The sequence below is a fragment of the Anoplophora glabripennis genome, unplaced genomic scaffold (genome assembly GCF_000390285.2).
Source record: "Anoplophora glabripennis isolate ALB-LARVAE unplaced genomic scaffold, Agla_2.0 scaffold848, whole genome shotgun sequence".
Taxonomy (NCBI): domain Eukaryota; kingdom Metazoa; phylum Arthropoda; class Insecta; order Coleoptera; family Cerambycidae; genus Anoplophora; species Anoplophora glabripennis.
The window spans coordinates 3,706-28,787 of NW_019416945.1; the positions used below are offsets into that span (position 1 = coordinate 3,706).

The 25,082-nt window shown below is 31.7% G+C and overlaps 1 protein-coding gene across 1 annotated transcript; it reads right to left on the reverse strand.

Annotated features, from left to right (window-relative positions):
• Positions 1–853: 853 nt before the first annotated feature.
• LOC108914506 (protein artichoke) lies at positions 854–11,146 on the reverse strand. The gene is made up of 6 exons (XM_018720326.1): positions 11,004–11,146; positions 7,592–9,204; positions 6,525–7,535; positions 4,483–4,950; positions 1,981–2,247; positions 854–1,926 (listed from the first exon to the last, which is right to left on the reverse strand). The coding sequence occupies exons 1-6, from the start codon at positions 11,144–11,146 to the stop codon at positions 854–856; spliced, it is 4,575 nt and encodes a 1,524-aa protein (XP_018575842.1).
• Between the last annotated feature and the right edge of the window lie 13,936 nt (positions 11,147–25,082).

Here is a 25,082-nt window from a genome sequence, read left to right on the forward strand (position 1 = left end):
GGAAAAATTTTTTTTGCAAGATCCAAAAATTAGAAACTTCAAGCTTCAAATTGCTTTTTTTTTACTCCAATACGACCATTTTTATCAAAGATACAGCCATTTGAAAAATCGCCGAAAATTTAGATTTTTTTTTTGATCCCTTAATTTTTTCCATTAGTTTATTTATGAAAACAACTAGAAATTTTTTTGCTCCATAACATAATATAGCTACTCCCTATGCATAAAAATTAGGCAATAAGTTCTATACAGGTATTACAATATTTTCACTTTGCTTTATTGTCGTGAATTAAACTAGAAGTAAAAATAAAATTTAACTTCTATTTAGTGCAATTAAATAATTGCTTTCGAAACCTGAAGCCAAAAGAATGATTCCAAAGCCTGGAGTCTTCAGGTCAAAATTTACATTGTTGACAACTTTAATTGTAAGTAAATTAACCAGCAACTAATTTTGCAGGTAAATTTACTGTATAGACCCTTTTTACAATTTTTTTAAGAAGCGCTTATTTGCATCTAGAAAGAAAAATAGGGGGATGCAAAAGTTGTTTTGTTTCTCGAATAGTAGGCTCTTGATAATCTATTGAAATGTGTGATGTGAAAACTTCGATAGATAATGATGACAAACCATTCAGCTTAGTGGACTTTTTTGATTCTTAATAGGTATATTCTGATTCATTTGATCAAGATTTAAAATTAAAACCAAGAAAACATTTTTCTCTTCTCCAATGTATAATAAATTATATAAACATATTTTCCATTGATTATAGTAATACTGTTAAATCGAAGTCAGAAATGTGTTGTTATCAGTTATACTTTTTCTTCAATTATCAATTAATATACATACCTACCTACATAATTACATAATAATATCTATATAAATCATTACTAATACTAATTGCAAACACTGAACACCTTGAAATGTCTCTTTAGCTTTATTTGTATTGGTAATTCGTGCTACATAGGGCTCCAAGTTGGTTTTATTGTAATTTGCAAAATACCAATTAGTATCATCATTGCTTATCCTTTCTGTAGAAGGGTTTGTAAAATAGTCATAAAAATTTTTACTTTCTCTGTGTGGTAAAGGGTTTGGTACATTTGATGTTTGAAGAGTAGGTTGCAGAGACGGGTTAGTTATGTGTGGGGAGGTAACTTTTGTTATTGTAGACCTTCCACCTTGCTTGAATTGATTATTTCTAGGAATTAATAGAGTGGATAGAGGTGTCCTTGAATTTTTTTCAATTATAACTTCATGTTTTTTATCGATATGCACAGATTTAAAAACACCCGAGGATGTGTTTTTAAGGACTTCTATAGTAGCGACATATCTAGGATTAGATGTAGTAATTATTTCTGGTTCTTCTGTTGTTATAATTGTAACAGGTTCAGTAGTTGTAATCTTTTCTGGTGATTTTTTAATCATTTTTGTTGTGTATGCTAACGTTTCAATTTCTGGAGCCAAAGTGGTTTCTTCTCTAGTATCTGTTGTTGTTTCTTGAGCTATGACTAACTCATTTTCATTTAAATTTTTAGTGGTGGTTTCTGTCTGAACTGACACAGTTTCTAAGTTCTGATTGAGTTTAGCATCATTTTCAAAATTTATAGTCTGTCGATTATCTAGCTTAAGTACTTGCTGAAGTTTGTTTAATAATGGAATATTTGTTACATTTTCAGACATTTTTGTGGAAGATGAACTTGATTTTTGATTTTTATCAGCAACATCTGTTGATTGAAGTTTTGTATTGTTTTTTTCAAACAAAATATTTTTTGGTGAGGTTGTAGTGACCACATTTTTAGAATTTTTAGGTGTTTTTATTGGCTGACCATTATTCGTATTGTTAAAAGAAAAATGTCTCATTGACAAACTGGGGTCAGGTATGGGCTTAAAGCCGCCATAACTTGGTAAAACTGGAACAAATCCAGTTTGTATTTCTGGCCTAGAAGGAGGAAGCATATAAGGCGGTTGCATTTTAAGAGGTGAGTTACGGGGTATGTTTCCTATACTGCTTCTCCCTGTATTTGCGTCAAGTTTATTAACAATTGCAGTTTTTCGTTCAGCTGAAATGGTTGGGGGTGGCACTTTTGCCTCCATTCGACCTTTTCCTGTTCCTAACAAATTATTCAGATTCAGATTAGGTAATGGAACTCCAAAAAATGTAAAGCCGCTGGTACTTGGCGAATTATTTACTTTTGGAGGGATGCTGAATTTCTTGGTGTTGTTCTTTGAGGCGGCATAAATTGTTGGAGTATCACCTAATAAATAATATATTATGAATAAATAGGCAAGCAAAATCGAACTTATAAAGTATTTACTTATTAAAACTGTAAAAGCATTTTCTAATGAAGTCAAAAGTAGGTATGCTTTCATTATATTTTTTATATAATACTTTTCCACGCTCTAAAAAATATAAATTATTTATAACTTCTTGTGCTATAGATTACACAGTGTATATTGTATTTGATACATTTTTCTAGTTTGTCCATATTGTATAACAAAATAAAAACAATATTTATAGTACCTATATAAATAAAAAACTGACAAGAAAACTGATCTGGTAAATTATTATTATTTTATTTTATTAAATTGTGTTGGCATTTTTATAATTTCTTTATCTCATTAGCATTTTTCTGGTATTATTATTCCCATTATATATTTACCATTTCATATATTTTATCTCTGAACCTGTAATTGGGGACTTCGTCTCTTGTACATATATCGGGTGTCCCGAAATTAATGGGACACAGAGCGAGGGTAGATTCCTTACATCAAAATAGTGCGATATAGCTTAGTCCATTTGTGGATAATAAAAAAGTTACAGGGTGTTAAAGTTAAAACTTTGAATTCAAAATGCTTAAACATTTCAAAGAAGTACGTATCCGGACTTAACATGCTGTAGAAGCTAGAGGTCGCTACAAAATGTAGGTACTCTTGGTTGATAAAAATTGGTCATAACTTTTTTTTCAGTGTGTATATGAAAATTTTAATAGAAAAATATTATTCTCATCTATTTTACATAAATAAGATATACTTGTTTCATCTCGTTAAATTTTACCATTTTCGATTTATGTATTAATTGTTTTTCTATTGGACGCAATTTACGTTGAATGCGCTCTGGCACTGGCACTGTAATGTAACTCTTTCTCACAAATGAAGTTGGTTTACCTGTGCATAGTATTTTCAGAACAATGATGTCAACAATTTGTCGAATGTTGAGAAATGTCCAACCATGATATAATAAAATAATTTTATGGTTTGGCACTTTTTGTATGCAGAAAACAAATATTTAAATCTATTTTATAGTTTTATCAAGTTGTTCTCCAGAATTACTTAAACTGAAATTGAAAATTGAACATTAAGGTTGCAATTCTTTCATTATTCTCATCAAGTGACATTTAATTTTTTAATCATTTAGTTTTTTCGCTTCTGTTTCTGCTGTTTTAAGTTTATTATTCTTACGTAATTTTTTGTTTTCTGTTCGTTTATACTTTTTACTTTATTGGTACATAGGTACGTATCTTTAATGTTTGAACCACTTATTGATTGTAACATTTAACAGGAAATAAGCCATCGTTGATAAATATCCGCTATATCGATATCCTCACCGGTATCTGCAAATATCGATTCAGAAAATCTGTATCCACATTCGCATCCGCATCAGCATCTGCAGATGTCTAAAGTAATGACATTTATAACATCCCTAGTATACAGGGCTACATCTGCCTTTACATGAGAGCAACAAAGTAAAGTAAATAAATCCGAGCGATAGACAAGGATGGCTATAGTGAAGACGTTACATAATCTGAATAGTCACCGCCCGTTTCAGGTTAGAAGTGAGTGACTATTCAGATTATGAAACGTCTTCAATGTAACCATCCTTGTCTATCGCACGGATTTCTATGACTTACTTTATCGCTCTCACGTAACGGCCGATGTAATATGGGGACTTTCCGAACCTGTATACTTAGGTGCATATACAGGGCTGGAAAATCCACATGGTACATCTGCCTTTACATGAGAGCGGCAAAGTAAAGTAAAGAAATCCGTGCGATAGACAAGGATGGCTATAGTGAAGACGTTTCATAATCTGAATAGTCACCGCCCGTTTCGGGTTAGAAGTGGGAGTGATTATTCAGATTATGAAATATCTTCAATGTAACCATCCTTGTCTATCGCACGGATTTCTATGACTTACTTTATCGCTCTCACGTAACGGCCGATGTACCATGGGGACTTTCCGAACTTGAATCAATTGACTGAAATCATTTAAAAAAAAATTTTTTCTTCTCGAAAAAGAAGCGTTTACAGGCACATATTCTAAGAACTTTTTTTTGTGAATTTATAACGTACAACGTACAAAATCAGCCATTATATTTTTGCCTGGTGTTACATCTTGTAAGTTTAAATTTTGCGTAATTATTAACCCATTCGAGATCTATTTCACTTTACTACAATTCGATATTGAACAAGAATATGTTTCATTATCTTACCTGACGTATAATGCGGAGATTTTGTAGTTATTGGCACTTTCATTGTAACAGGTTTTAAATCTACGGTTTTATCTTTAGATTGTTCATTAAGAGGTCCAGTATTGTCAATCATGCTTTCGTTATAGGGATAGTCGATATAATCGTCATAGAAATACTCAGATTCTTCTGGAGACGGAGCTATATTATTTTTCTGACTTCCATTCTCCTTGGTAAGATTTTTGAAGGATTTCAACTTCATCCACTGCGAAAATACTTGCGAAGTTGTGTATGTGCCTGGAACTGTTAAAAATTCAGCCTCACATCCCGATGCTAACATTTCAGAAATGCGATCCTTCTCAGAACATTCTTCGCGTGATAGTTGCATTTCACGGAGGAGTGTTCCGTCTAGGCAATGAGGTCCTTTTTGGGATGACTCGTGGAGCCAAGCTTGCAACCATAAAATATTGCATCCGCAGATTAATGGATTTCCTGAAAAAATTATGTTTATGACTCGCCTGATATTATTTGTTTGCAGTATAATGTTAGTTTTTTCTGTTTATTTGTGTTTTGCCACATGCGAAAAATTTTACACTAATTAATTTAACCGTCAAAGCGATTAGACAAGGGTTGATTTTATTGAAAAATTTTTGCTTAACCAAAGCTTATATTGAAAAAAGCAGATCCCTCAGAAAAGCAATATGCCTTCGTTCTTCAAAAAAAAAAAAAATGTCCATTTTCATAGCATTTAATATTATGCAAAAAAATTAAAAAATAAGTTGAATCGTTAAATAAAAAAATGCAAGAATGAAGAAAAAATTATAGTTACTATTCAAAAGTCAAAATTTTCATTTGTTTTTCATGGTAGGTAACTAATAATGTTACCTATATTAATAATTATAAAACACGATTTTTGCCCTAGCCTTAATGCAATGGGTTAGCTCTAGTTCTAGTATAACGGAACATTGAACTCGTTATTTTGATGCTCTCCAATATAGCGTCCATGAAAGTCAAAAGTTATCTATGGAAAACATGAGGATTTAGTAGGCTTGGAAAACTTTGAAGAATACATCGACTTATGTTCATATGCCAAATTTCATTATGCTTACTACTGTTAGTAAAAAAAATAGATATGGAAAAGTAAAAAGAATTGTTTTTCATTTTTTTTCAATAATCTTAAGTGATATTAATATACGCAAGTTTTTTGTAAATTGGAGTAACTCTGCATGTGTCTCTGTGTCTGCTAGTTTAGGAGAATTTAAAGGTTTACTCCTTAAAAGTGATCGCAATTTAATTCAATTTTCTTTAATATTGTTATTCACCTTTTTTAAAATATTGGCCGCCAAATTTGATGAAATTTTATGACTATTCATAGTCTTAGGAAATTTTTTATTTATAAAATTCCTCTTTTTGTAGTCTGTTCATCTATTCCAACATTCGCAGGTGGATTTAGAGGACTCTTCAATATAATGTCTACTGCATTCACAAAGTACGCTGTAATCGCAATTTTTTGAATTTTGGATATTATTTGGGCCAGTTTTAACCAAAAACTTTCACAAACATGTAGGTAGGTACTTACTTGTTTGAATAACTGTTCCGATAAATTACTTATTCTCCTTAATTTTTCTGAAAGTTTTTTGACGATACTGTTGTCCAGAGATATTTGCTTTCTAATGGAATATAGTTGGATAATTAGGATTTTATTTCACTCTAAACATCTCTAAGTGCTGGCACCACTTACTAAATGACCAAACTGTTTGACAGATCGCTTGACACGCGTTTGAGGTTTGATTTTTACTTCAATGTTTAAAATGTCACGCCTTGATGCAGAAAACTTTAATAATAAAAGCATTTGAATATTTTTGTTTTTCAATAAAATGTTTTGCTTGTACGTATATGTTCACCTTCATTATTGTACAAAATTTTGTTAACAAAGATTTTCGCAAGTGGCAAAATATTTAAATAAACAAAAATAACATATATGTAGGTACTTGTGAGTCTGTAAACATATTTCTACAATAGGTTGTTGCAATAAGAGAGAAATAAATTGTGCAGGTGATTCTTACCTTCAACATCAAGAACAGCAATGTTTCCACGAAGTCGTTCCACGGCTTCCTCTGGAAAAGACGACATCTTGTTATTTTTCAAACTAATAACTCTTAGGCGCGGCATTGTATTAAAACTTGATCCTTGAATTTCGCAAATATCATTGTTATCCATCCTTAACTCCACCAACCACTCCATTCTTTCCAAACTGGAACTCGCTACTCTAGTAATTCTGTTATTACTAACGTCTAGCATTTCCAAAGATTTTAATCCACTCAAGCCCGCTTCCTCTAGATCAACTAAGTTGTTGCTACTCAAATTGAGCATTAGTAATTGTGGAATTAGACTGAAAGCATCAGGTGAAATGCTTCTTAACTCATTGTTTTGTAACTCTACGACTTGTAGAGATGGAAGATTGTAAAATGCCATTTTTGGAATTTCTTTGATGGCATTTCTATTAATTTTAATAGTTTTTAATACTGGCAGGTCTCTTACAGCGTTTGATTCGATGAATTCTAACTCGTTATTATCTAAATGTAATGCTTTCAATTGTTGCAAATTGTTGAATGAACCTTGTTTCAATTCTTGAATAAAATTTTTAGAAATCTTTAATTCGTGTAAATTTGATAAGCTGCCAATTATTTCAGGATCAAGATTTTTAATCCTGTTACTTGTCAAATCAAAATATTTTAAATTTTTGAGACCATAAAATGTTATTGGTAGTTGCACTAGAATGTTGTAAGAAACATCGACATTTTGAAGTTCTAAGTTTTTATCTAATGTACCAGGTAAAATTTCAGCTAGTTGATTTTTACTTAAATCTAATTGCTTCAACTGCGGGGTGTCTTTGAACATCTCTGGAATCAAAATATCCAAACGGTTGTTATTTAAATTTAACTCTTTCAATTCCCTGGTATCTTTAAATGTGTCTGGATGAATATGTGCTATCATATTTCCATGAAGATGGAGAATTTCGAGTTGACTTAGACCAACAAGGGAGTTTCCTGTTAAACTTTGCAGTAAATTTTTCCCTAAAAAGTAAATTATATTAATAAAGTAAGAGATGGTGATTTGTTTGAAATGTTACCTATATACAAGCGTCTCAGTTGAGGCATAGTTCTAAGTGCACCTTTTGGGATTGTTTGTATCTTATTAGAAGACAAATCTAGCATGCGAAGTACTGGCAATTCTAGGTCTGGAGAAGGCGCTACTGGTAAAGCTCCAATTTTGTTGTAATGTAGGTGCAAGTATTCAATACCTCTTGGAAGACCCGGTACAAATTCTAACAAAAGGTTATGACTAACATCGAGTTCATACAAATTCAAAAGGTGCCTAAAAGTTGCTGGATGTATTGTAGTTAAAAGGTTGTAAGAAATGTTAATGTGTTCGAGGGATGGAGTGGGTAAAAATAACTCGGAATCTATAACGGTTAACTCATTATAGCTCAAATCGACGCGTCTTAACAAAGGCAGATTTGCAAAGAAACTAGACCGAAGTAACTTAAAATAATTTCCAGATAAATCTAACCCTTTCAACGCTGGCAAATTCCAAAATGGGGTTTCCAAGATATTCGACAGAGAATTGTTTTTTAATCGAAGCTCTCTTAGAGCTGGCATCGCCATAAAAGCCTCCCTATCTATTAAGTTCAACTTGTTGTAGTCCAAATTTATATACTCCAAAGTGGAATGACCTCGTAATGCACCAAATGGTATAGCTTCCAAACTATTAAAGCGTATATCTAAAAATACAAGTCTTGGTAAGGCGTCCAAAAGAGAACGCAGATCTCCAACGTGACTTATATCATTTTCTACGAGGTACAGCTCTTCTAATCCACTTCCGGAATGTTGGAGAAAACTTTCTGGGTGCACCCTCCTCAACATATTTTTATTTAAATCTAACGTTCTTAATTCCGGCACCATATAAAACGCGCCATGATTCAGTTCGGTGATGCGATTACTAGTTAAGTAAATTTTTTTTAAGGACGGTAAGTCGACAAATGAGGCCTCATCTAGTCTATTTATAAGGTTATGATCTAGTCTAATTATCTCTAACTGAGGTAAATCTCTGCCAGCCCTGCCTACCATTCCTGCGTCTGTTATTTTATTGCCTACAAACCAAAGTTCCTGCAGCAATGGCAATTCTCTAATAGCTCTAGGATGCATCCAGGAGATGCCGCAGTAAGACATGTTTAACAGACTTAACTTAGGCAAATCGAAAAATAAATTGGCTTCCAATCGTGTAAGCTTTGGGCTCGAGGTGATGTGCAATTTTTCCAAACTTGGATTATTTTTAAAGTTCGTTGGTGATAACTCTAAAAGGGATTGAGATTCTATTTGCAAGTAACGCAGCTTTGGCATCCCAGAAAATATTGGTAAACGCTTTAGTAATGCTGTTTGAATGGTGACTGCTTGTAAAGCATTTAATTGTGATAGAGAATCATCGGGTAAACTTCTTAATCGCGGTTCAACGATGAAAATCTCAACCAAAGTTGACTGTAGGCCCGCTAACCAGTCGCTAGATACTCTTTCTAACCCATTATATCGCAACATTAATCTCAATATTTTTAATGGAAAAAAAGTTCGTCCAGGCAAAGACGGAAGAAGATTATTTTCTATGATTAGTTCATCTATTGAGTCTTTTATGTATTCTCCTACTGCTTTCAGACCATCTAATACCCTTGACAAATCGCTGTGGGAACACCTAGGATAAAATATAATTAGTTTTCTTTTAAGCACATTTACAGATACAGAGTAGTTTTTGATATCTACTGGTAGTTCATCGTATGACCCGCAAACGTGCAATAAAGTAAAGCACGGGGTGTTGTGACGACGAATTGTGACCTATCCAAGTGACCATACACCCGTTAGAATTGGGTGTAGTACCCCATCTTTTATGATTTTTTAAACCATAAAAAAATTTATAAAATTTCGAAAATTATTTCTTTTTTCCAAGTACAATAATCGAAATGTTTCGTTGGTACACTGAACAAAATCGACCAATAAGAGTTTTGCTAAGATAATCTGCATTGTAATAACAATTTTTCTTATTAGTCTTAAAATATTATACGACAAACTTAATTAAAATTATTTTGCTAACAGAATTTTATTTCTTTAAGACTCAGATCCAGATACAGTCTGAGGAGGTTTCCCACTATATTTCAAGCAGAAATTTTGGCGATAATGGTGTGTTTAGTAGAGAATGTACGTAGAGGTTATAAACATAAACTCATATACATATTATCTGGCAGTCAAGCAGCAATTAAGACTTTAGACACACACAACGTAAGTTCAAAACTTGTGTGGTAATGTTTACAAATGCCAACTGAACTGGCTACCACTAATACAGTTAGACTGGGTTGGATGACAGGACACAAAGGCATTGACGGAAACGAGAAAGCGCATGAACTTGCTAGGAAGGGATCCGAAATAGAGTTCATTGGCCTGGAGACCTTCTATGGCACATCGCCCAGTATGGTCAGGGTGGTCTGTTGTTAATAAAATTCGATTTTCTCAAAAACGGTACAAGATATCGATTGATAATGGTTTACCTTTTCTTTAGCAAATTGAGAGGAGGAATCGAACTATGAAAGAAAAATGCCAAATTTGGCAACGCTGTCAATGATGTATACATTTAATTGTTTAATTGCATCTGCTCCTGTATGATCCAGGCAGATTGAATATCAGTTTAAACTTGGAAATGAACATTATCATGAGTTACTTTAGTTGCCCAAATTTCATTGTTGTCATGGTAACGACTTAGAAGTTATAATTGGAATTTGTTTTGAAACTTCTTTCTTTGAAGACGAATAACTCCACAACGAAGCCCGATAGGAAAAAAAATTATGTAGTACTACAATTATTTTGAGCTACACAGTATACCCCTTCATTTTTTACATGACCTTTCCGGACACCCTGTATATGACATCTAGCAAAAATTAGAACTGAGAGTTGCAAATATTACCTTAAAAAAAGTTTTATGTTTTAAATATTTTATACAGCAATAATGTTTTACAAATAGTTAGATTTTTTTCGTCTATAATAAGTCACGTGTCTAAACTAAAACAATTTTGCATTTTCCTCAAAATGATGTTTTTTTTCTAAATTATAGGGATTGAAACAAATAAATGTCCAGAATATTATGTTTACATGTTATAATTATTGATACCTAATAAATTACTTGGACTCAAATTTGAAAAGTAGGTATACCTATATTTTAGAATCGCAAGTCGTCGCCGTGAAGGTACCTTCGCCGCACGTCCGTAACATATGTACTTTACACGCCTTAAATATGTATCTTCATATTATAGAACAGTAATAAGATATAAAAATGTTTTTTAAAATTTTGAATATAAACGTTAATGTTAGGTGTTTCAAATTCATATTAACAGACATTAAGTGTAATATATTTAACATTACAACTTGACCAAATCATATATGATTCTCGAAAAATGTATTGTATATTATAAACTGGACTAAAATTAAAACATATTTTTATTTTACCATATTTGATATTCTTCTCCTCTCACCAAGCATCGACAGGGCAGTATGGCTTCTTGAAGTGGACATACTCTTTGTGAATTGATTTTTTCAATTTGTGTCCATAAAATAAATATTAGAATACAGCAGCTCCAAAACACGTACATTTTGATCAAGTCATGTCAGTGGTTTTTCATCACAGGTTGACATGAGACCTAATGCGTTGGTCTTCATCAGTCGCTTCTAAAATTATAGTAAAACTTTACTTTTATGTAGGTACTTTTAAGTAATAGTACAGTAAGAAAATTGCAATGTTTATTTTTTTATTATTTCCTGTGACACCGGTAGTATAGTAAATTGTGTAACGAGTGGGGAAAAGTTGCCAATAGCGCCACGCGGACGCAGTTGACGCACGAGCGAAGCGAGTGCGGAAAGCGCCCAAGTGGCGCTATGGCAACTTTTCCGAACGAGTTGCACATACTATTTTCTATCACAAGTGCGAGTCGTTATGGGACCTATAGCATAGGGGGTTAGGTGCACGGAAAGTGTTAGATAGTACAACAGCGTGATGTTATTTTCATAGCGCAAATAAGATCCACTTCTTATTTGTGGAAGGGCGAAATTGGCGTTGACTATTAGACGCCTTCATTATAGCCATCCTTGTCTATCACATGGATGTCTATGGCTTACTTTATCGCTCTCACGTAACTTCTGATAGACCATCGGTACTTTCCTACACTGTATATGATCGCTATCCTAGCTAATAATAATAAAAAAAATTGTTTACATCCCAGTCAGGATATTTATACATGAAAATTACAAAGAAAAAAATGAAAACTATAACCATTGCTAATGGATATGAATCAATAAATTCGGTTGAAGTAGTTTTCACCTCCCGCTTACAATTAGTGGCAGATGCAAAGAAAAAGGAAATTTTACACAAAGAACATAATTCTAAAAGAGCATCTCAGTGTCTACAAAAAGGGGAATTTCTGTTTAAAATATTTTTCTATCTCCTGTTCAGTTTGGCATTGACTATATTTTAATATTAAACATATCTCTCCTGATTAGGGTATAACTGCAAAACTTTATAAAGTATGTAAAACGATAGCGTTTAAATAGCAATACAATGGGTATTTTACAGAAATTTCTATGGTCATTATTTACACTCCATGATCATGGTATCTACCTACCTACCTATGCTCATAAAAATGAATTACTTTCTCGGGTATGTAATTTTTTATATTTGCCTTTTAGTTACTAGAATTTCACTGCTTACAAATAGCATACAATATCGATTATTATTCTGTACCTTTTATATTAAATGAGGCATATTATCTATAAATGAAGATCTATGTATCACCAAAATTAACCCAGTGAGGAAAATTGGAAATTATTTTAAAAAAATACCAGAGCGCCACAGGGCGGGGCTGTGTGAACCCATTTAACATTTAACATTTAACTCATTTTTTTACTTTGCATTTGAGTAACACCTACTGAAAATTAACACAGTTTTTAAACAGATTACTTAAACTATGTCGATCACTATATCAGTTTTTTAAATACAAATCATTTAGGTCATGACCCGACCATTTTTAATTTTCCTGATTTTTTAATATTATTTAGTACCTACCCATTTAGAGTAGCTTTCATGAATTTTTTCAAATTTTTAATTCAACCCCTCAAGAAGTTATGAGCAATTGAATATAAAAAATTTTCAAATACCTGTAACTTGACAAAAAGATATCATAAACTTTTTTTCATTATATTCGTTTTGAGATGTAGTTTAATAAAAAAACATAAAAATAATACATTTTCAATTTTTTCAATTTTTAAATTTTTAACCCAAAAGGGCTTTTTGTAAAAGAGTGGCGTTTTTTCCTCTTCAAAAAATTATCCAAAAAATCGTCTTTCAATATGCAAATTTATGAGATAGGTTCTAAATTGGAATCTTCTTTTATTCTATTTTCTTTTCGAATATTTTTTTTTGTATTTTATTTTTTTACAGATAATGTACACTGTTAAACCAAATTTTATTATAGAAATAAATCGCGATGACTAATTACTAAAAATACCGTATTTTTAAAAATACTTCTACTAAGACTTCCATTATTAAATATCTAAATTATTATTAACTAAATATTCCGAATGTTTTTTCAATATTAAAAAGTTTGTTTTACATAATGCTATAATACTTGTTATATTTTCGACCATTTTGACCAACAGGAATGAAAAATCAATTTAAGAAATTAGTAAAGCAAATAAGAAGAAACTGATTCAGATTTAATGTTCAGTGTTGTGGATTTTGAGTAACTTATTTTTTACTTTATTTACTTAGTTCTTCTAGAGTTTTGACTTTTGACATTCGTTTTCATTTTAAATATGTAAAAAATATTAAATTTGGTCAATTTGTTACATGTAAAATGGTTTTATAAATATAGCTAAAAATTCGCAATAGAGATACAAATCGGTTATATTTTATGTATCTATTTCAGACGTATGTAATTTGAGACAATCTAGAGAAAACTTAACCAAAACCAAGATCCGTATCTACAGTAACGTGACATCAAGTGTGTAATGAGTACCGTATAACTAATGACAACAAACACGTCACATTTACTTGGTACCCATTATGGGTACACATGGGATAAACCGTTTTAGTTTTCACAGAAGGTAGCCACATCCGTTATTTTAATTTCTCAACGAGATATTTAAAATATATGTGCCAGCCATATGGGTGTATTTTTTATCCTGAAACTTTCAAATATCTCGCGATATAAGCACCCTACGAAAAAAATGTTTAATCAATTCGCGGGAAAAATACATTAGGGATAAAATTAGGCCCTTTCCCCCACCCCATGTATGTGAGAAGGAGGGTAACTTTGAAATCTTAAATAGGAACCCCTATTTGTTTTACTGCACATTCAAATTCTACGGCTAAAAGTACGTATGAGTTGTTTTTTCGATTCATGATAGATGGCGCACTATCAGTCAAACGGCATTTTTTTATGTCAAAATCAAATATCTCGAAGAAGAATTAACGAATCGTTTTACATTTTTCTTTAATTCAAGCTTATTTGATGCAGATTTAGGAAAAATTATTGCGAAAGTCATCATCCCCTATTTTGGGGGTGGAAATGAAGGGAGAATAGGTGAAAAAAGTGAAAATCGATTTTCTTCGTTCAAAAATCTTATATCATCGATAAATACAGTGAAATTAAGACACATTTTGGTAGAATTAATGCTCAATTGAAACAAGTTAAGGAAAAATTAATGAAAATATTGTTTATGAATAATTATTATTATTTCAAAAGTTTAAGATACTAATCCTTTAATAAAGTTATGATGTACTGTCCAATATATCATCAAACATTCTTTTTTTCCAGCAAACGAAGAAACTCTCGTATATTTACTTGTCTATTTCTAGTACTTTTCCATTTTTTAACCCTCAACCTTAATTTGCATCCTTAAGGAGGACGTGATGAAAAACCACCAGAAAGTAAGAGAGGATTAAAAACAGTGATCATATTTATATTCATCGAACATCGAACCCCTTCCAATGACAGATTTTTTATGAAAGTGATGAAAATCCCTCCACCTCTTATTCCTACCCTTAAAGCACGGACTAATAAAAAGCTACACTTAAAGTTTGACGACGAAAAATTAAACTTTTACGTATCTAGGGATCTCAAAAACCCTCAACAAATCCCTTCTTTGACTTTTTACATTCTACCCCTAACCCCAAATTGCCATTTCCCTTAGCTAAGGGATAATGAAGAATCACCCCGAAATTTACAGATGATAAGAAAATGGTCCACCATGTTATTTAAGATCAGAGAATTGAAAGACTGGTAATATTTCAGATGAATCAGGGGATGATAAAAACAGCTTTTTGTTTTAGTGATGCTTTTATTCGTGTTCAGTGAAAACAAAAACCTTTTATGCATATAATGTAATTTGTAGTCTGATTAATTGTTTATTCATTTTTTACATAAAATGATTTACATATAAAAAAATTATATGAAAATTACATTTTCATTGTTCAATTTTTCAAAAATTTCTTAAAACAATGAACGAATTTTAGATTCATTCAATAATGAATGACAATGTGTCTCAGTTTAACCATTTTTCCGAGACAACAATGTTATCCAATTTGAAACATCCTATATGTATACATAAGACATAGATTATTCGTTATTTTTTATTGGAACCAACGATTCTGAGGTCTTTGATTGGAACAGTGTAAACATCTTAGGGATCTTGTTATATGTGAACTATAGTAATTCAAGTTATATTATTTTAGGAACCACATTTTTATTTTTTATTCAAGTTTTTCTTTAAACAACGTCTTTTCTTATTGTTTTTGTTTTGGTTTAAGGCAGAAATTTCCTTTCTTCCTCTTATTCTTATATGCTAGTGAAAATACAGCAGGAAGAAAGAATTACTCTCAATTTTTAATTAAATTCGCCATTCTTGTAAAGCTTTCTCGATAAATGTATGCCTCCGTCATAGAGACAAAGTACGGAACTTACGAATTAGAACCGTGAAGCAATGTATTTAGAGTAAGCAGATGCACTTTCACTGAATATAAAATAAAAAATTGTTAATTTAAATTTCTCACGTTGATAGACAACGTTGCAAATTAAAAAGATACTATTTTAAATATGATAAAATCCATTAACAAAAGTTAATTTTCACTCATTATTCTTTCATTTAATTATACTTTAAAATTACAACATTTTACGACTGGTACTGTCAAATAAAAATCCCTAAATCTTGGCATCACCCATAATGCTTCATTTACAATAAACAATGACAAACTGTTAGTCTACGCTCGAGATAATGCGATCGCTGATTGGTTGAATCTCGTGAAAAATTACACCAATCACAGTCGGTGAAACAGAATGTTATATTTTAATGTAACCCTGATCTTATTGTTTTAATAATTTTTAATTTTACCGACGCCGACGTTTAATTGCCAACATGAAAGAAATAAAATTACTGTTCCAAACTAGGGCTTGAACAGTATGTTCAACATTATTTTTGCTAAGTGCCAAGCTAAATCAGATTAATTCTAAAAAATTTCCTAGTCTCATCAAATAAAATTATATGCGATATTCAGAAAGTTTGGGACACTGCTGCACCACAGACTTTTAGGATCAAATTAAGGTGATTTAGACCAATTTACCCATAAAAATATGTAAAAGTCAGCGCCTAGTGAAATGTAGAAATCAATGTGGTAAGTACGATGATTTTTAGGATTGTTATGCTGTGGCCTGTGTACCTTCACTTCCTTAGCCTTAACTAGGAATCTTTAATCTGCCTTTATTGTTCTCGGGTTAAGCTCTGTGGGGGCGAACCCGCCATTAGGGCCCCTAGGCCCGCTCTAATATTCATTTCGGTTCTTATTTAGTTTAAAGTATATACGACGAAACCTCTCATCCTTTGAAACGTTTCGTGGTGGCATAAACAACAGGTAGCTTCCAAACGTTACGCCGTTTTTCACTGACGGAATCTTCGGTGGTGACTCTGCAATTACTTCGTTGCGACTGAGGCGCCTTTCGTCCGTAGCGGTTTTGGATCTAATAAAGACCGAAATAAAAACCCAAGGCGAGCCTAGGGGTTTTAATAGCGGATCCTTCGACACAGAGCCTAGCACGAGAACAGCAAGGGCAAGTCGAAGATTCTTGGCTAAGGAAGTGAAAGGTAATTTTATAACTAGCAGCAACTAGGTACACATGTCAAGGCATAACAATTTTAAATATTTTAAATTTTTAAAGGAAGTGAAAGGTAATTTTATAACTAGCAGCAACTAGGTACACATGCCAAGGCACAATAATTTTAAATATTTTAAATTTTTAAATATTAATGTTGGCGTTTTATAAACAAGAAATCGCACTTTTAGTAAGACAATGATAGAACAAGAAAATCCATCTAAACTATAAAAATGTTGAAATACAAGGATTCCTTTAATTTTTCACAGTGAAAGATCACGGAAATCATGGGCACTCATGTAAACAGCGGAATGTATAGTGTTTCTGACATCAATTGAAGAACCAAGACGTTGACAGTATGTACCAGGTTCGGTCGCTGACGCAGCAACACGGCATTGAAACATTTGAAAAACTTGTTCCCATATTTATTTACCCATACCCATATACAAATCTGGTCGAACTAAACCTGGAGGTGGTAGAAATGTATACGCCCAGTTGAAGTTTCCGAGCGCCGGCAAACGAAACCTAACAAAGCTGCATTGGGCTACTGGCCAATAAATCTCAGCTGTTGACAAGTGTTGACAAATTGCCCAGTAGTGCAGTGCAGCAATGCGGAATTTGGTACGATTCAGGTAATTTTAATAGGCACCTTCTATTAATCACTGATATTACAATTGCGAAAGGGAGAAATAATATTATAAGAACATGGCATTTTGGAGACCTTTTGAATCGGAACAAAACGAAATTTACCATCAATATAATAAAATTGTTTGAGGACATAAATATTTAAAATATGTTGTTGGCCAAATGAACATATAATAGAAATTTTCTACACATTATATACTACTCATTATAATTTTTTACCTTTAACAGAAAACTTTTTTAGGGACGCCTATGAAAGTCATTAAATTTTATTGCCAGGCGTTTTTTTACATGTTCAACTGACTTTGAAAAGACTATACCTTTCCTGTTTTATCGAAAAGTTTGTAAAAATACTCAATAATTATAATTAATTTCTGTGTTAATGGTTTCATAAAAGCATTCTGCGGGGTGAGATTACGTTTATACGCGATTTTCTGTATTATTCAACAAGCGTGCAAAGTTCAGAAAATGTATTGATAAACATAATAGGTAAAAATATGTTTTTTTAGCTATAAACCTCTTATTTGTTACATGTTTTTATTTATTTAAGCGTAATATAAGAGTGTCTTAATTCAACTTGGTGTCCGTTGGTCAAAAAAAGTGAAAATAAATTAGGGTCAAATTCGACCCCTTATACTAAGATATACAGCATAAAGATGACTTAGTGGCAATGATTTTCTAAACTAGAGTGGCATAAAAATGGATTATCGTGGAATCTGTGTCGGAGATACTTTGATAAAGAATGCCGATATTTTTTGTCCTTTGAAAAATATTAGTTTCGATGAAATGAAAGGGTGGTGAAAATTAAAAGAAAATTTGGCCTTTAAAAATTTTAACAACGGATGTTGTTTTCGAGAAAACTAAAACATTATTAGCAAGGATAACATGTCAAAGAAAACTATGTGTTCACTTTCACATACAAATAAATGTTTCCAAATACTAAAGACGACTAGGTATTTGAAATGCTATTCATTAATAACTATTTATCCATAAATATTTGATTTTATTACATTTTTTTCTCTTAATACGTGCATTTAAGGGTTATTATCATTAGGGCTGTCAAAGAGAGCCGCAATTCAATGGCGTGCCAAGTCATGCGTGATCCGCTGTCTCAGAATGCTTTTCAAGTTCACGTCACATTAGTATATCTACTGTTGTCTTTGTTATCGTAATTAATTCCTATCCGTTGGTGTTATTGTAGACAATTTAATTTGTTGCTTTTTAATAAATAATGCGTACGCCTATGAAAGAATGTAAAATTTGCAAAAAGACAATTTATTTTTGTTTGCAAATCTTTCAACAGAATTTCACAATAGGGTAAAAAAATAGGGATGAAATAGTGACAGTCTTTCCCTTATGAATATAAATAATACTTTATAAAGGAGATGTCTAAGTTTAAATATGAATAACTTGTTGAAGTTTATATAAAAAGGTACACTTTTATTTTTATGTATTATCTCAGCTGAAAACATTACGTCTATGACCTACATTCTTTGATGTCAAATAAATAGATGATGAAAATCATATATTTATTTATATAATTATTATTGTTTTTGAAGATCGCTTTCCTAAGTAAAATAAAAAATGAAATTAATCATTTCAATTCAATAATTTTGCATAAAAATGTAGTATAATTTCAAAAAGTAAAGAAAATTGTTGGCATATTTAAAAATTGTGTGGCAAATTTATATAATGTTTGCTAAAGAACTAACCTTTGTTGTAAATTATTTGATCTAACAACAGCATTGCAAGATTGACTAATATCCGTACTATTTTAAAGAAATACGTACAAAATTCGAGCCATTAGTTCCATTACACTGAAGTTCCACATGCAACTTTTATCTTGAATTATTACTCTGAAAACAAAAAGATTGCAACCTAAATATATCAATCAACTTTGGAGGTTAATGCGGTGTCTTATTTATCTATGGTGTATGGTAAAAGTACCTAACACTGCAACAATGAAATGTATTGTTTATTATTTAGAAAATAGTTTTAATAACATAATTTATCATTTTAAATAAACATCATTTTTGACGTTCAAATGTAACACATTCAGATAACAAAGGAAATCTTGAAGAGTACGGGTAGATCATTTAACACTTAGTTAAACAAATCGTATGTTTGTTATGAACCCCGATGATCATAGAGTTCCTGATTCAACTTTCTCTTCTAATTAGTCTCTACAGCTTTGACAATGGCTCTGTCTCTACCTAGCTTACTAACCAATTAGCAAAACTGTCGAACCTAAGATTTACAAATTTGACAGTGGCTTTTTCACACAGCTTGAAGTTTTTCTCTTCCGAACAGTGGGTAATGCATGCCAGGCTAGATCTTCAGACTCACATAATACAGGTCTTCTCTTCCCTTTGGTAGAATCTACACAGATTGTCGCACTATATACTATTATTCAGATGTTTCGTAAGTCTGTAATGTTATTTCCTATTGATCTATAAGTTTGATTCGGCAGGTAAGCCGTTAACTCCTTCAGTTCGCCTCTTCTTTCCAGTCCAGTGGTTTCTTGCCATCATTTCTGGGCCTTAGTCTTTACCCATTACTGCATGGGTATCTCCAATGCCACAGAAGAGTAACTGAGCCTACTCTGGCTAACCCGTCTGCTTTCTAGTTCCCCCGGTGGCCCTTATGCCCTGGTACATCGTATTAACTGTTAAGCTTCAATTAATCTCATACCAGCTTACACATTTAATCTCGCATAAGTCAACTGTTTTTATCTCTACACGAAGAAATAATAATTAGCAGTTTATTAATATTTTAAACCTTCCTTAGTAAGTCCGTAGTACCGAATTCAATGGCCATTACTAGTGGCACTTGTGGCGTCCGTTCTTAGACTAAGGGGGACTTTCCTTAAATTCATACCTATCATATCCCACCTTCGGATACTACATATATCTGTCTTTGAGTGAGTAATCGGTATATCAGATCAGTGCTTGGAAACAGTAAGTAATATAAGTCCACAAAATAATAAACATCTCGAAAATGATAAGTTTTTAGAACAAAATACTATATTTCTGTCTGTTGAAATTTGAAAAAAGTTTTAAATACCTGTATGTATCTCTGAAAAAATTTAATGTGGAGAGATTAAACATGGGCTAATGGCTTATCTAATCAAAAGCAAAAACAAAAGGCTAAATATGTATATGTATATATATAAATATGTATAAATATGTGGAGATGTAAGGGAGTTACTATTAATTTAAAACCTCAGAAATTGGACCTTACTGGATATTTTGCAAATTCAATAACTACTTTTTATTTCTTAATGATGATTTAATGATGAAGGCCTAATAAAGACAGAAAATCGAAAAAAAATTTACTCGACCTTTAATTTGGCGCTCTACTTCGTGACACGGAACGCGCCTTCAGTCTTAGAGCGTTCGCAGCGAAATAGCTGATTTTTTATCCGGTCGTCTAGAATTTTGTAGTTGGTTTCAAAATCAAAATGCAGCGGATCATAAAGTTTTAATAATAAAGCTATGGAAGAATGAGTGAGTTTTTTCAGCCGTTGGGCTAAATAGGCAGGTAGATGCCAGCAATAATCACACGATAAGATATACGTACTACAAACTGAATAATTAATTAATATGTGTAATACTAACATCTAATATTCTCATATAAGTACTCACAAAACGTAGTGACATGGTTAAAAATATTAAATTGTATAATCTATCATTCGAAAACAAATTCGTTTTTATTAACAAATAAATACATAGAGTATCTGTTAATATTTGAAATGTAAAAAAATATCTTATTCATTCACGTGTCTAGCTAAAAAGCTGTCTTTATTGTCTATAATTTCTGTAGCTATGTTAATGACCGTATATTACGGTAGGTCAAGATTCACTCTTGTGGGTCAGGGGTCAGGAGCGGCCCGAAAAGGTTTTTTTTTAATCCCGTAGTCGTATTCTACTCATTTTTACTTTCCCTTAAAATTAATGACATCATGACAGAATCACCCTGTGTACATTATCTTTATGTAAGTACTTAAAACAATTTAAAATAACTCTAAAGCTCGATTCACAACAAAAATCCTAGAATTTATTATATTAGAAATACGATTTCAAACACAATGTATTAATGGAAAAGCTGATAAATCATTAATGTAGAAATTTTCCATTCTACAAGAGGCAGCAGGGAAAGTAGCCCCCAAAAGAATGCAAAATTTACTGCCAATGATTTTTTCTAGAAATGCGATTTTAGATCGTGTCAGCTTGAGTCAACTAAAACTTATTTAATGTTTTGAGTGATTTAAGTCAAAAAAACATTTTAATTTAATAAAATGTTAAAACCGTTTGTAATAATAATTAAAATTTGAAATCTAAAAACTGTTTAGCTGTGGTATTAATATTTCAAAGAAGTTTGTTGCCTTGATGATTGAAATGAATGATTTACAAAATTTTAACCTTTTTAACAAACATATACATATTTTCTTAAAGGACCGTAATAGATGTGACATTCCTTTAATTTCAAATTATATAATTTAATATGATACTGTCTATAACTCTTTATACAATTTATAAAAAAATTAAATGACCTTTTTTTCTAGTACTAATGAAGTAAAAGAGAAATTCGTGTAAGTACAATTTTCACGTTCTCTGCATTTAACGAAATAATACATTTAGTGTAACTTATGGATAACAATATTGTTATATCCAAAATAATATATTTTTACCTGTAACTACTGCGATTGATGTATCTTGTACTGTAGAGCGATAAAATAAACGTTTTCCTTTAGCTGAAAAACTTTTACACTAATTATTACTCACACGACCCACTAAAAAGAAACAACAACAATGCAGTGAAGTAAAGAACTGAGGCGTTTCTCCTAAATGAAAGATTTTGAGAGCCGCGAAGTCACACTTCGGTAATCACCTATGGTAGAAGACAAGAATCTTCATAGCATTTCGTCTTGAGACATCATATGTGTGTACATAAGTTTTAACAATCATCTAATACTTCATCGTGCCTTATCTATGCTTATAAGAAACATGTTATGTCTTACCTCATTATACCAGGATGAAAGAAGATATCTAAGTTTTGTAAAAAAAATGTATGTATGGCACCATAAATGATGTCAGTTCTGAGTACAGTGCATCCCATTTTCATGATAACGTATTTTGATCATTATTATTGAAGATTGCATTGACGTTAACCACTACTTTCATGCTGAAAATTTTTGCAGTTCTGTTAATCCAGTTAGTTTACTATAAAGTGATATCCTTACGGAAGTTAGTGTAGGTACAAAACATTAATAAAATCATACAGGCGTTTCAAAGATATTTGAAAAAAAAAACAACATTTCTTTCTCATATTTGATTTCATCTAGTGGCTAAACGAAGCAACTTAGTATAGAGGTAAATTTGGGTAATTCTGCTTATTATGATCGCAGGAAATTGTGACACTTAGCTCAATGTACACGAAATATTAGGACGCCCTATATAATGTTAGTAGCCCAGTTAAAGTGAAAGTGATAACAACGTTTCAGCCTCTTCTTTTTATCTAAATTAAAAAAAGGATGAGGTTGGAGACAGGACCAAAATAAAAAACAAATGCACTACTAAACATAATTTGAAGCCATAGTTACATATAGCTACACCGAGTGTTTTTCGAGACGCATCATTGAGATCTTGGTTATCTAATTAGGAAGAAGTTGTGAAATTTGACGACAAATTACATACCAAAGAGAAATTTGACCAATATTTTTTCGTTTTGAAGTTACATATTGACGAAAAACTGAAAAATTTAATTTGAATTTACTGAAAACTGAAAATTTTAATTTGAATTTTCAATTTTTTATCTAAACACGGAAATAGGTAGATTTTTTAAACTCGGACACTGCTAGCACACTTCTTTATGGTAAATTTAATTGAAAACGGAAACAGGCAGTTTTTTTAAACTCAGACATTGCTAGCACACTTCTTTATGGTAAATTTAAGTATACAGTGTTATTACCTGTAGCGTCTACCAAGACGGAGAAACCACTTGCAAATTTGTTTTTATATACGCGATATTGCATTGTCGCATTTTTTAAATTCTGCTTATTTTACTGTTTACAATAATGTTTATACTATATGGTTTGGTTTACTGTTTTTATCAAAATACGAAATTATCAAGTTTTAAAAGAGTACTTTGAAAACAAAACATCTAACTATTTGTTATTGTGGAATTATGCATGCCGGTAATAAGTGTTTTTAAAACAGACCGTTACTATGTGCGAAGATAATAACTAGCTCTATTGGAGTCTCTCTGCGATGTCCTGAGATGAGAGAAATGCAAGTGAGAGAGCAAGTTTTCGTGTCCGCAAACCTCCAACTGGCGATGGCTCTGACAGTCAGACCAGTTATGTTTAGGTGCTTGATTAGATGGCCATGACCCATTAGAAATCTTGTGGCAATCCTTCTACTGAGCAAATCAACTTTTGTCCATATGCCCTTTATGAGAAGCCTGGCTTGTCGCAAACTAGATCCACCTGATCGCATTGCTAAATCGTAAGCCTGTTAGTAGTATTACTATTAGGGTTTATTTATTAATAAATATCTGACCTTCATGTGACTTATACATCATATACTATGTTAATGGCGTGTACCAATGAATAGAGTACCCTGTACATGCTTTTGTTTTCAAAGGTATTGTGTACTGTGCATGTCAAACTATAATTTAAATTTCGTAATATCTGGAAATTGAATTAAGATGATGTTTTATGAGTTATACCTATGTTACATAAAATCTAGACCCAAACAATGTATCATTAATTAATAAACCCAAATACTAACCATACAATGAAATTTACAAGACAAAAAATTGTGTATGTGTGTGTGTGTGAGGTAATATGTACTTGGTTTCTAAAAAGTATTTGTATTCTGTTTATTTACTGAAGCATGATTCAAAAGAGCAGGATATAGGAATTTGCTGTCGCGTGCAAGACGAGCTGCGACTATGATTTAGAAAATTTTAATTTTAATATTTTCAGAAATGTCTCACATAAATACAGCTCCTCAAAAAAAACTTTATTTTTACTTAAAAAAAAAAAAATTAAATTTTGTTGCAATGTTTTAGATATAGATAGATATCAGCCAAATAGAATAAATTCAATAATAAATAAATGGGGCGTGTTCGAAAAACGCTCGGACACGTCGATTGGTATTTTTAGTTGCACATTTTTTTCAACAAAAACTTTTTGTGCAAGGTGTGTCATGTAACAGTGGTCAATACCAACTTTCTTATTTTAAATGCAACATCTTGTATATTATTCAATTTTTGGATTCTTCAGAAAATTCTAGACATATTTCATATACAATGTCCTATACCTATCTTCAACTGTTTCGGAAATATTAAGTGTTTTCAGATTTATTGCAAAAATTAACATTAAAAAAAGAAAATTATCTGATTACAGAAATTCGCTACAACACGCTCAATACTTCTCCCCATTTAGCTCTTAATGATGAGAAAGTAAGCAAAAACCATTTCAGCATATTTACTGATATGAAATAAAAAAAACTATAAACAGTTTTGTTTACTTTTGTTTAAAATGCCTGGCCTTAGCAACGTGTTGTCTGCCTGCATGACAGTAGTTGTCAGTGTTATAGCAGAGAACACTATATCAACTCTCTGGTTATAGTCGTTTGAATTTCGTTAACTGCATATCAGAAAAATGGTTCATTTAACAGACATGCACAAAATAACAATTCTACAGATGATTGGTTATGGAGATAACACACAGACACAAATG